Source organism: Gobio gobio (assembly GCF_949357685.1).
Source record: "Gobio gobio genome assembly, chromosome: 5".
In the NCBI taxonomy this organism is placed as follows: Eukaryota; Metazoa; Chordata; class Actinopteri; order Cypriniformes; family Gobionidae; genus Gobio; species Gobio gobio.
In genome coordinates, this window is record NC_137101.1 from 3,356,009 (window position 1) to 3,370,071 (window position 14,063).

The following is a 14,063-nucleotide window of genomic DNA, read 5'->3' on the forward strand; positions in this document are numbered from 1 at the left end:
CTAGTTCTATTGAGAAGAGTATAGCACCCTTTTATTCAATACTTTTTCAACCTCTTTTTGCCAAGATAACAGCTCTGAGTCTTCTCCTATAATGCCTGATGAGTTTGGAGATCATTGAGTGTCCAGATCCGTCAGATTCCCAGCTCTTCTCTTCAGTTCATCACTCGTTTTCTATAGGGGTCAGGTCAGGGCAAAGCTTCATATTGTGCTCAGTGACACATTTGATTTTGATGTTTGTTTTGGATCGTTGTCCTGATGGAAGATCCAACCACGGCCCATTATCAGTTTTCAGATTTCTACATACCATGTATCTGAAGAAGTCTAGGACCTCCACCAAAAAAATAGGCCACATTTTTTACAGATCCAGCTGTATATTTAACCGTGGGCATGGGGTACTTTTGTTCTGGTGTGTTTGCGTCCAAAAAGCTCTTTTTTTTAGTTTCATCTGACCATAGAAGCCAGTTCCAGTCGTGTCGGACAGCTGAATATGCTGGAGATTGTTTGTACTGTTTTCATTTCAATGGATGTTTTCTCTGTAAAAAAAAATAAACTTCAGAAATCAGAATCGAGTAACTCACAATTTTCACCACTGATTATTTTTTGCTTGCAATTAAAAAATATACCTGATTTAAATATAAATCTGATGTTTTATGAAAGTTATTTGCTATATACATGGACTAAAATTGTACATCGCCATGTGAGAACACATTACATTAAAATATGCACTTCAATAAGCCGACAGAAAGCAGGTTAAAGCGTTTACATGATGAGTGAAAATCAATGTGAGCGACACAAATCTCAATTTTTTGTAATTGTTTAAGGCAATTTCACGATTTCAGTCATCATAGGGTAACCAGCAACAACCCCCTTTCATAAAGCATGCGTGACGCATGGAGTCACATGACTGATTATTCACCTTAGCCAATCACGTTGACAGGAAAAAAATTAACACAATGACGGCAGGTTTAGGGAAAATAGCGCAGTAAAAGTACCGATACAGCACTTAAAATGTACTCAAGTAAAAGTACACTGTATTTAAACTACTTAATAAAGTACAATTCCTGAGGAAAACTACTCAATTACAGTAACGAGAGTATTTGTAATTCGTTACTTTACACCACTGTGAATACCCACCACCTTTTCCAACCTATGTAACAAGATACTATGGTCGATTTGATCAAAAGCAGCGCTTAAATCCAATAGGACAAGGTTTATCAACCTATAAAGTCCGAACTGGGAGATATAAACAGGCAAATGCAAGAAAAAGAGTCAAGAATTGTGAGATAAAAATGTTATAGGCTATGTTTAAAAGTTATCTATGTAAAATGCTATAGGTTTAACCCTTAAATGCACACCTCGGGTCTTTAGCGACCCGGGACGTTATTCATACCCTCCTCCTCCTCCTCGTTCATTTTTTAAAGTTAGACCTCAACCTTCTTAGTATTCCTCAATCAATCCATTTTAAACAATATAACAAGAAAAAAATAATACAATTATAATTGAATGCCTGTTTTACCACTAGTTTCTAGTCAAAATTGTATAGGGCCGCTAATGACCCGAGGTGTGTAAGATTGTACGTATTTTTTTTTCTGCACAATAATAAATGAATCTATAATGACGAAATAAGTGCAATTCACGTTTATTCCACAAGGTGGCAGTGTCTGATACACAATGATGAACTGACGCTTCACTTCACCTCAGACAGAAAACTAAACAATAATAATTATAATCTGCAAAACTTGAAATGGTTCAGATTTACTGCAGAGCAAGAACTGAACACAATCAAATATTACTGTCACTGTCACTGTCACTTGCTGATGGATCTGCTGAAGGAAGCTGTCAGCGATCAAAATATTGATTTTCAAGACGTTGAGTTTTGAGAATATGTGTGAGATGGCGAATATCATCCAGATGCTGAATGTACTGGGACATGAGCTCTGACGAGGACAGTGGTGATGGTGTAAAACATCTGCTCAAACTGAACCCATCCAAACTCCAAAAGGGAACGAAATATGTTTTATTTTATTCTTCTTTAATTGTTGCTCTAATATCAGGAGTTTTATATAATATCGCGACAGGTATAGATCTATCCATGTTAGATATAGATCCGGGTCACTAAAGACCCCAGTATGTAAGAATGTTTGGCGAAATGCATTTAAGGGTTAAAGGAACACGCCACTATTTTTGAAAATAGGCTAATTTTCCGTCTCCCCTAGAGTTGAACAGTTAAGTTTTGCCGTTTTCGAATCCATTCAGCCGATCTCCAGGTCTGGCGGTAGCATTTTTAGCATAACTTAGCATATATAATTGAATCTGATTAGATTGCACGTTACCGCGCGCACCGCCGCGAGATGAAAACATGTCGCAACTCTGTTTTTCAACGCCTCTGGGTTTAACTGTATGCCTCATTAAGTGCGCCAAAATGATATTTATTGTTTGAATTTCGCATTAAAACTTAAAAAAATTAAAAAGCTTAGACTTTGTTTAATATCAAAAGCAGGCTTGGCAGTTTGGCGTGAGATTAAGTTGGGCAGAGTGAGACTGAGCCTGAAAGCGTTTGTCTCACGCCAAAAGCGTGAGAGTTGGCAACCCTGAGATTGTTAGCATCTCGCTCAAAAAGGACCAAAGAGTTTCGATATTTTTCCTATTTAAAACTTGGCTAATTTTCATTTTTGGGTGAACTATCCCTTTAACTGCTGTTAAGAAAAGCATCTAATCGTAGAAAGAAAAACAATCCAGGGCATTGAATCACGTTCGGTCTCCTGTGTGTCACGAATGCGAATGGTTTCTGGCTGCAGTTCACTTAACGGCCACCGGTGTCGCTAATACACTCTAAAAAATGCTATAAAAAAAGCAATTGGGTTGTTTTAACCCAGTGAATGGGTTGTTTTAACCCAGCAATTAAGTTGTTTTAACCCAGTGAATAGGTCATTTTAACCCAGCAATTAAGTTGTTTTAACCCAGTGAATAGGTCATTTTAACCCAGCGGTTGGGTTAAATGTTTGCTTAAAACAACCCAATTGCTGGGTTAGTCCATTTTCAACCCAACTTGGGTTATTTTTAACCCAGCATTTTTTAGAGTGTAACAAGGCTTTCTGAATTCATAGCCTCTTTAAAGCTGAATACATTACATAACTTTTGCCCTTGTAACCACGCATCATGCTTTCTCTTCCTCCTCTTCAAGCGCACTTCCTGTGAGGCTTTCTCTGTACATCTCACTATCAACCGCGGCAGTCTGACCTAGAACAATTCACCAGAGCTATGAGTTATGAATGTCAACCAGAACTCTCATGATCACAATATGACAATTACTCTAATATATGTACATTATGGAAGTAGTATGGAACAATATTAGGGTGAATCTAATTACAAATATTTGGTAACATTTTAGTTCGAGGAACACATTCACTATTAACTACGACTTTTGCCTCAATAAACTCCAAATTGAATGCTTATTAATAGTTAGTAAGGTAGTTTTTGTAGCGTATAGGTTTAGGTATTGTATGTAGAATATGATCATGCATTAATATGTGCTTTATACGTATAGCCAATATCCTAGTAATATGCATGCTAACTATTAAGCAACTACACTCTAAAAAATGCCGGGTTAAAAACAACCCAAGTTGGGTTGAAAATGGACTAACCCAGCAATTGGGTTGTTTTAACCCAGCAATTGGGTTGTTTTAAGCAAACATTTAACCCAACCGCTGGGTTAAAACGTCCCATTCACTAGGTTAAAACAACCCAATTGCTGGGTTAATCCATTTTCAACCCAACTTGGGTTGTTTTTAACCCAGCATTTTTTAGAGTGTAGTTAATAGCGAGAGTTGAACCCTAAAATAAAGTGTTACCAAATATTTTTCATCTTTTTACCATTTTAGGACCATGAAAGTGTTTATATTGTGCCATTATTTTCATGAAAATTAAGCATATTCCCAGCCTGAATTATAATTTTATTTATTATTTTTAAATTCTATTTAAAATAATAATTTTTCATTTAAATCTACGTTACTTATATAGTATTCATTAATATTTTGCATCATTTTAGTATTTTTTGTTTTAAGCAATGTGCTTTTTGCCATTTTTTATATTTTTTTTAAAACATTTCTATTTAGATTTAATTGATTTTTATTTAAGTTTTAGGACTTTAATGTTACAGAGGAGAAAAGTACGCCATTGCACAATGCACAAAAAGTCCCTAAAATGGCTTCAAATAAAAATATTTAGTGCAAATATGATTCGTGTGAGGTTAAAAACATTTCCGTTATTGATGGGCTGGCTACTTTAAACCATTGGTAAATGAGTAACATGAATACACAACAGCTGCTCTTATCAACTTCTGATCGAGTGTGAGTCGAGAGCAGAAAGCTGCGGCTGAAGGTCATGTGCAACACTTTGAATATCATTTGCCAGTGTAAATAAAGCATGTAAATGTGGTGTTTGGCTGTTGAGAGTGAGAACTGCTTCTTCGTTGCATTCAGCACCTCTGAGAAACACTTTGTAAAGCATCCTTCCATTACACACTCGAAATCACTTCTAAACAAATTACTAATGATTCACACGAGGAAGAAGCGGATTCATGGCACTGCTCATTAATGAACGGCAGATGTCTGAAACTCGGGGCGAAAGAGCAGTGGCGAGGGCATTTAGTAAAGCCCTGTTAAACACTAAAGCAGATTAAGAGTTGCTGCTTTATGCTCTACTTAAGAAAACGTCCTTAGACAAACCTTGAATAGCAGCCATGCTTTTATACGTCTTATAGGAACAGGAGCGATTCTAGGATGAAAGGGTATGAAAAAAAAGGGTAACACTTTAGTTTAGAGTAAAATTCTCACTATTTAGTAGCTTATTAGCATGCATATTTAGGATATTGGCTGTTTATTATGACTTATAAAGCAAATAGTAACGCCTTATTCTGCATGAGCATATTCTACATCCCTTAATCCTACCCAGGAATGAAGGCAGGTTTATAATCACTGAGATCCCAACACTCTAAACAATGCTGGGTTAAAAACAACCCAAGTTGGGTTGAAAATGGACTAATCCAGCAATTGGGTTCTTTTAAGCAAACATTTAACCCAACCACTGGTTAAAACACCCCAATTTCTGTGTTTGTCCATATTCAACCCAACTTGGGTTATTTTTAACCCAGCATTTTTTTGAGTGTATGAAAAAAAGGGTAACACTTTAGTTTAGGGTCCAATTCTCACAATTAACTAGTACACTCTAAAAAATACTGGGTTAAAAACAACCCAAGTTGGGTTGAATATGGACAAACCCAGCAATTGGGTTCTTTTAAGCAAACATTTAACCCAACCGCTGGGTTAAAACAACCCAATTGCTGGGTTTGTCCATATTCAACCCAACTTGGGTTGTTTTTAACCCAGCATTTTTAAGAGTGTAGCTTATTAGCAGGAATATTTAGGATATTGGCTGTTTATTATGACTTATAAAGCAAATAGTAACGCCTTATTCTGCATGAGCATATTCTACATCCCTTACCAGGAATGAAGGCAGGTTTATAATCACTGAGATCCCAACACTCTAAACAATGCTGGGTTAAAAACCACACAAGTTGGGTTGAAATGGACAAACCCTGCGGTTGGGTTGTTTTAACCCAGTGAATGGGTTGTTTTAACCCAGCGGTTGGGTTAAATGTTTGCTTAAAACAACCAAACACTGGGTTAAAACAACCCAACTGCTGCGTTTGTCCATTTTCAACCCAACTTGGGTTATTTTCAACCCAGCATTTTTAGAGTGAAATATGAGTTTTTTTGTGCATATACAACACAATCACATGAGAATGCGTATTACATAGTACACTCTAAAAAATGCTGGGTTAAAAGCAACCCAAGTTGGGTTGAAAATGGACTAACCCAGCAATTGAGCAAACATTTAACCCAACCGCTGGGTTAAAACACCCCCTGGGTTTGTCCATATTCAACCCAACTTGGGTTATTTTTAACCCAGCATTTTTTAGAGTGTATGAAAAAAAAGGGTAACACTTTAGTTTAGGGTCCAATTCTCACTATTAACTAGTACACTCTAAACAATGCTGGGTTAAAAACATTAAGCCATTAAACCATCTATATTAAATGTTTGTTTATTGCTTATGAATTTCCAAGATTTTCTATATCAGGGGTTTTCAAATGTTTTAGTGGCAGGATCCCTAAAAAATCTCCTTGTGCGATCAATTCTTTATTAGGCTTAAACTATAATACAATTATAATAGCCTATAATATAATATAAAAACTAATGGAAGTATTTAAACTGATAGTACATTATATCAGTTTAAATGCTTCAATTTGTTTTAAAAAAAAAATGAACTGAAGTAATTAAATAGAGCTAAATATGTTCAAGGAAACATGTGAACTCTTTTACAGTTCTGAAACCTCATTGAAACTGAAACCCAAACCACACACACATCTATTTAAACTGATGTGTGTTTAGAGTTTGCATGCTAAACTTGTGGAGGTGGTAACTGTAAATGTGTGTTCTGTGTCCATCATCTGTTCCGTATTGGCTTCAAGAGAAACTAGAGGAAGCTGCCGCTTGGTTTCAGCACACTACTATCTAACTCAACCAGGCCCCGCCCCCTTTATTTTGGCGGAAATTATTTAAATGAGGAATATTGTGACGTGTTCCGAAGAAATCTCAAGACTACAATGGAGGCGTTCCAGGGAGTTCAGAAACACTGACACTGATGTAGAGAAGAACAACAGCAACATTTTACACATTGACGAAAGATCCGTCCGCTAGAGGTCGCCTATTCAAAACAAAGGCGTCGTTTGATGACGGCAAGTTTGAGCGCAGATTCATGGGACATGTGGTCTCACTTCAAAGCGAAAACGAGACGATAACTAAATAAAAACTAGTGTTGGATGACAAAAACTATGACGAAAATCAACTGTCATATTCGTCAACAAATAAAAACGAGACGAAAATGTTACGGAGGGACGATTAGGGAAGAGATCGGGTCAGAACTGATGTTGTGTGTAACAGATGCTGATCTAACCGCTGGAAAACACACTTCAGGCTCACACACCCCCAATCCAGAGCGGCTCACAATCACTGAATAACACACATTTATGCCAGACAATTGTTTATGAACTAATGCTGATGAATAATGACAATGTTTACTTTACAATGTTTATATAGTAATATGTTTTAGATGGTTGTAACAATGCATATTTTATCTCCTGAACTTGAATGAGCTCCTGCAACTGCAATAGTAAGGCACATACATTTCAAAATAAGAGTCAATGTGTATTTCGAACTTGTTTGTAATTTAAAGTCACGCATTATAGATTTGTTTTTGGTTACACGATAAACTGTATTTAATTTAATTCCCATTTAATTCATAGTCAGGGGGAAAGACCAGTATCTGACACATATTCAATACAGTATCAGGGTTATAATAGTTCACAAAAAATCTAACTAAATCTAACTTAACTAAATTAAATAAATGTTAGCTGAAATTAAAAAAATAGACAAACTTATTTGAAGCTTTAGCTTAACCTGATATGGCCTACTAACTAAAACAGAAATACAAAGTTATAAAAACGATATAGATGTTTTTAAAAAACAAACAAAAAAGTGAATTGAGCTCTGTTTCGTGTATTTTTAATGTCAAAAACAAAATTATGGCAAAATGTCAGTTCAAGTGACAGTCGGTTATGTAATGCTTAAATACTTAATGTATTACAATTTAACTAAACTCATTCGATTTTAGGAGACTAAACCTACTGTTGATTTAGTCGACTAAAATCTTATGATATTTAGTCGACTAAAACTAGACTAAAACTAAAAACAATTCAGGTGACTAAAATATGACTAAAACTAAATCAAATTTTGCAGTCAAATTTAACGTAACTGTAGTCTGAGGCAGAGCAGGGCCGAGTGTTGTGGAGCTGAGGAACCGCTGGAGCAGCGGGACTTTTATTATGCCACAGTCGCCGGCGCCACTTCCGCTATATAGATTGTTAATGAGAAGAGCGGCGGGACTTTTATTATGCCACAGTCGCCGGCGCCACTTCCGCTATATAGATTGTTAATGAGAAGAGCGGCGGGACTTTTATTATGCCACAGTCGCCGGCGCCACTTCCGCTATATAGATTGTTAATGAGAAGAGCGAAGGGACTTTTATTATGCCACAGTTGCCGGCGTCACTTCCGCTATATAGATTGTTAATGAGAAGAGCGAAGGGACTTTTATTATGCCACAGTTGCCGGCGCCACTTCCGCTATATAGATTGTTAATGAGAAGAGCGAAGGGACTTTTATTATGCCACAGTCGCCGGCGCCACTTCCGCTATATAGATTGTTAATGAGAAGAGCGAATGGACTTTTATTATGCCACAGTTGCCGGCGTCACTTCCGCTATATAGATTGTTAATGAGAAGAGCGAAGGGACTTTTATTATGCCACAGTTGCCGGCGCCACTTCCGCTATATAGATTGTTAATGAGAAGAGCGAAGGGACTTTTATTATGCCACAGTCGCCGGCGCCACTTCCGCTAAATAGATTGTTAATGAGAAGAGCGAAGGGACTTTTATTATGCCACAGTTGCCGGCGCCACTCCCGCTATATAGATTGTTAATGAGAAGAGCGGCGGGACTTTTATTATGCCACAGTTGCCGGTGCCACTTACGCTATTTAGATTGTTAATGAGAAGAGCGAAGGGACTTTTATTATGCCACAGTTGCCGGCGTCACTTACGCTATATCGATTGTTAATGAGAAGAGCGAAGGGACTTTTATTATGCCACAGTCGCCACTTCCGCTCCTCCGCTCATGTGTGAGGTAACGCAGCTCTGCTGATCATATTAGACACATCTGAGTGTGTTGATGATGGGATGGCGTTACTCTGTGTGTTCTCTCAGACACTTGTTCACACTGCAGTGAGAGTAAAGCGTTTCTGCAGAATAAAACCAGCAGATATGACGTCATCGACAGGCCACGCCCTCACACGTCCCGGTTCCTCGGTTAAAATAGCATCTCACGATTTACAAATAGTTGGAAACATTTGGGATTTATAAGTACTCACCTGAACAAAATAGGCCTAGTGGTTTTTGATATTTTACTGAAAAAATCTTACATACTGCACCTTTAAGGTCCGAAATAGCAATTTTCTCTGATAATGCTCTGAGACGTTCGCTCAGTGTACAGATACAACGACTTTAGTCTTTAGGTTGATCATCTCTTATGGTCTGTTGAGTCTCAAGGGACGAGAATCACACAGGACGTGTGCGTAAACCAGGCAGAGGCTGATTTGTTTCCTGACGTCAGAAATGGAAAATATTCAGGTCCCTTCAGTAACAGCCAAATCTCTCCTCTCGAGTCACGACACACACCACACGTCATGTTTGATCTCTTTAATTTGATCAGTGTGATGATGAGTGCATAGAGACGGAAACCATGAAGATGTGCCACAACAATTTAAAGAAGTGCATTCAAAGACTCATCTAGTGTCAATTACATACAAACATACAAACTCATTCCTGCAATTACACAAAGTGTTTTTCCTCTTAAAGTACAAAACAGAGCAGCTGCCAGCGTCTTTACATCAACAAGTGAGCACATGCATGAAGGAAAAATATTTCACTCATCTAATAATCATGTCTTAAAAAAAGGGTTTTGAGGCTGAAGTTATTCTATACTGCAAAAAATGCTTTTCTTACTTAGTATTTTTGTCTTGTTTTCAGTCTAAATATCTAAAAAATCTTACATTTAGAAGCATTTACTAGACAAGCCACAGTTTTTGTCTTGTTTTGGGGGAAAATAACTCAAAATTAAGGGAGTTTTTGCTTAAAATAAGCAAAATAATCTGCCAATGGGGTAAATAAAATAATCTTGTTTTCTGTTTGAATTAAGATTATTTTGCTTACCCCATTGGCAGATTATAGCAAAAAATGTATTCTTAATTTTGAGTTATTTTCCCCCAAAACAAGACAAAAAAAATGTTGCTTGTCTAGTATACTAGACAATATACTACATATATACACTACAATATACTACTGTATACTACATTTATAAATGCTTCTTAATGTAAGATTTTTTAGATATTTGGACTGAAAACAAGACAAAAATACTAAGTAAGAAAAGCCTTTTTTTGCAGTGTAAGCTTTGGCAGTTTCTCTTTCAATGATAAATTCAGTCATACATCCCAAAACGACGGGATCACAGTAGTTGTTCACAGTGTACGGTGCTCATGTGTTTGGACCAGTGTTTTTGTTCATAAATGCCCGTCTTTAGCTGCCATAGAGGTCTCTAATAAACGCTGTGACTTCTTTATTCCTGCATCTCGACGCCTTGTTTTCACAGAAGACAAACTGAGATACGCCTGAACTTGTTTCCATACGGACGCAAGAGTTGGGATTACAGAAGTCCAGCTGCCTAGAACGTGTTGATATGAAGGCACTCAGTTGCTAAAGGACTCACTGTTTCTCTCACAATCACCTTTGCTACAGTTTAGCTTGAACGCTGCGGTCTCGACATGCAAAAACTCCTGACGCGTGCAGTTACACTCTCCTCATAAATCCCATCATGCAATAAAACCGTCATCCAGACACCCGATATTCGATAACTAATCAAAGCCCAGTGTGTGTGTGTGTAATGGCAGTCCATAAAGTGGATTTTAACAGCAGATTAGCGCTGCTAAAGCAGCTATAGTTGTTCCTCTGAGGAAACGTTTCTCTGAGGGTGTAACGCCGGCACAAATGTCCCCCTGAGAACCAGCGGTTTATGCTTCTCTCGTGTTTAGACCTCAATGTATCAGTGCTTGTGTGCACATCCTGGGCTTTCCTGTGATTTCAAATGGCCATTAAGGTGAATTATTAATATAGCATTTAAAAATAATATCCAAATAAAGTCTGGAGAACTGGGCTATAGTAGTCACACTCTACACATCTCGGCAACAGTAATATATTAATCGCGATTAATCGCATCCAAAATAAAAGTCAGTGTTTACATAATATATGTGTGTACGGTGTATAATTATTATGTATATATAAATGCACACACATACATGTATATATTTAGGAAATATTGTATGTATATACTGTATATATATTTATAGAATTTATGTTATATATAAATTTGTATTACTTTTATTTTAGATGTGATTAATCGAATTGACAGGCTTATATATATTAATCGCGATTAATCACTTCTAACATAAACATTTGTTTATATGTGAGTGTACATACAGTATATATATATATATATATATATATATATATATATATATATATATATATATATATATATATATATATATATACACACACATATATATATATATATATACACACACACACATCACTGTCAAAAGATTAATCACATCAAAAAAGTTATATATATAAATACACATACATTCATGTATATATTTAAGAAATATTTGCATGTATATATACTGTTTATACATTTATATTATATTTAAATATTTATTACTTTTATTTTGGTTGCGATTAATTATGATTAATCGAATTGACAGCACTAAATATATATATATAGATTAATCGTGATTAATCGCTTCTAACATAAACATTTGTTTATATATGTGAGTGTACATATACAGTATACATATACACACATATATATTTATGCATATATATATATTTATGCATATATATATATATATATATATATACATATACATATATTTATGCATATATATATATACACACACACATACACATACATACATATATATAATATAATAATATATAAACACACATATAAACAAACTTTTATGTTAGATGCGATTAATGTAATTATATATAAAATATATTACTTTTATTTTGGATGCGATTAATCGATATATATAATATATATATATATTAATCGTGATTAATCGCTTCTAACATAAAAATATATATATATGTGTGTGTGTATATACACATATATTTATGCATATATATATATTTATGCATATATATATATATATGCATATATATATATATGCATATATATATATATATATATATATATATATATATATATATATATATATATATATATATATATATATATATATATATATATATATATATATAAATATAAAATAATATATAAACACACATATAAACAAACTTTTATGTTAGATGCGATTAATCACGATTAATCAATATATATATATAGTCTTGCAAGCAAACAATGCAACATAATATAATATTTTATAAAGTTGTCATTTTTTAATCAGGGCAAGCTGTCATGTAAAATGTAATTTCGCAGAATTAATTGTATTATTATTTTAATGATTAATTTACTATAAAATAATATTATATAAAAAAATGAACACTATTAATTTGTTCTAAAATAATATACTATAAAATAGTATTATATAGCTAAAAAATGACTATATATATATATAAATACTATCTATTTTTCAATTCTACTTACACATGTTTATGGTTTCTTGACTTTTTACGGATATTTGACTTTAAATCAATCGCCTAAAAGAAGTCGGTTCACAATGTGACAACATGCCCCGTTTAAAAGATATGGGCTTTATAGTGTTCGTCGATAGAGAAAAAAAAGAAGCTTTCTCGAGCATCACACATTCAAATGGCTTTTTTTGCACCATGCACTTGGTCCTTCTCAAGCTTCTCCTCATCGTCACACACAACCCTCAGCAGGATATTGGACAAGACGTCTTGGTACAGACTCAGACAAACCCATCCCGGGAGGTACAGCAAGGTCACCAGTCCCATGAAGTTGAGGGGATAGTGGGAGTAGTCCCAGGAGCAGGCGCCGAAGTGTCTGAGAGCGAAGCCCCAGCTGAACTCCCAGGCGTAGATGAAGCAGATGTAGATGGGCAGCCGCTGCCAGGTCCCCCATCCTCTCCTGAAGTGCAGGTGGAGGTAGAGCTTCTCCACCACGAAGCTGCAGCTTCCATACATGAGGAAGGACCACAGGGATGTGTGGCCCTTCAGGGTCCGGTCCTCCTTCTCGAACAGGTTGAACACCGAGGTGAAGACCACCTCATCCAGAAAGCCATGCATCCCGAAGAACACGAAGCGCAGCGCGCCGGGTAACCCGTTCGACGCGCGCATCGACACCCGGTTGTCCTGATACTTAATGCGCAGGAAGCCTTTATGAAAGACGGTCGTGAAGTACAACGCGAGCATGTAATGCACAACGAGCTGCGTGACCGAAACCACCCTGATGTTCTCCGTGCATGTCACCACGTTCCCGATTAAAATCTGCATGCAGATGTACAGGCACGGGTAGAAGACGAGGTGGAACACGACCGGGCGTCCCTGGAAGCATCTCTTCTGCTGGTAGATCTTCTCCAAGAGCAGATGCGTGAGGGAGTGCACGACGCACAGATACGGAGAGGAGAACCCCAGCAGTCGGAGGTCGCTGCCGTCCAGGAAGCGGCGCGCGGATGACAGCAGGATGTCCAGCGTGACTCCGTGCATCCCGTAGAAATACATGCGCATCCACTGCGGTAAAGCGCGTCGAGCCGTGTCGCGCGCGCTCGGGCTGTCCGCTCGTCTCGTCGTCATGTCTCTCGGTAAACGCGCGCTCAGATGGCGATGCGTCTTTGGTTGATGGTCATTTCGCTCGCCGGTGAGCCGCTGCGCCAGGCACTAAATCTCACTGACCGCATTCTTGCCCGATCATTGGAAGGAGCGGAATGGGAAGAGAAGAAAAGACAGAGAAATAACAACACCCACCACCAGATGACGCTGTCCTATTCAGACAAAAGTTCCTCACAACAACACTATTTTATATTATCACACACACACACACACACACACACACACACACACACACACACACACACACACACACACACACACACACACACACACACACACACACACACACACACACACACACACACACACACACACACACACACACACACACACACACACACACACACACACACACACACACACACACACACACACACACACACACACACACACACACACACACACACACACACACACACAGCCAGCCTATATAATTTTATATAGTATATTATATTTCATTTATTACATTATATTACGTTATATAATATATATTATATTATTATAATTACAAATATGTA

The 14,063-nt window shown here is 36.8% G+C and overlaps 1 protein-coding gene across 1 annotated transcript; it reads right to left on the minus strand.

Moving 5' to 3' along the window:
- Positions 1–12,203: 12,203 nt before the first annotated feature.
- Positions 12,204–13,627, minus strand: tmem229a (transmembrane protein 229A). Its single transcript, XM_079816553.1, has one exon. The coding sequence runs from the start codon at positions 13,507–13,509 to the stop codon at positions 12,562–12,564; it is 948 nt and encodes a 315-aa protein (XP_079672679.1). The 5' UTR covers positions 13,510–13,627; the 3' UTR covers positions 12,204–12,561.
- Positions 13,628–14,063: the final 436 nt, after the last annotated feature.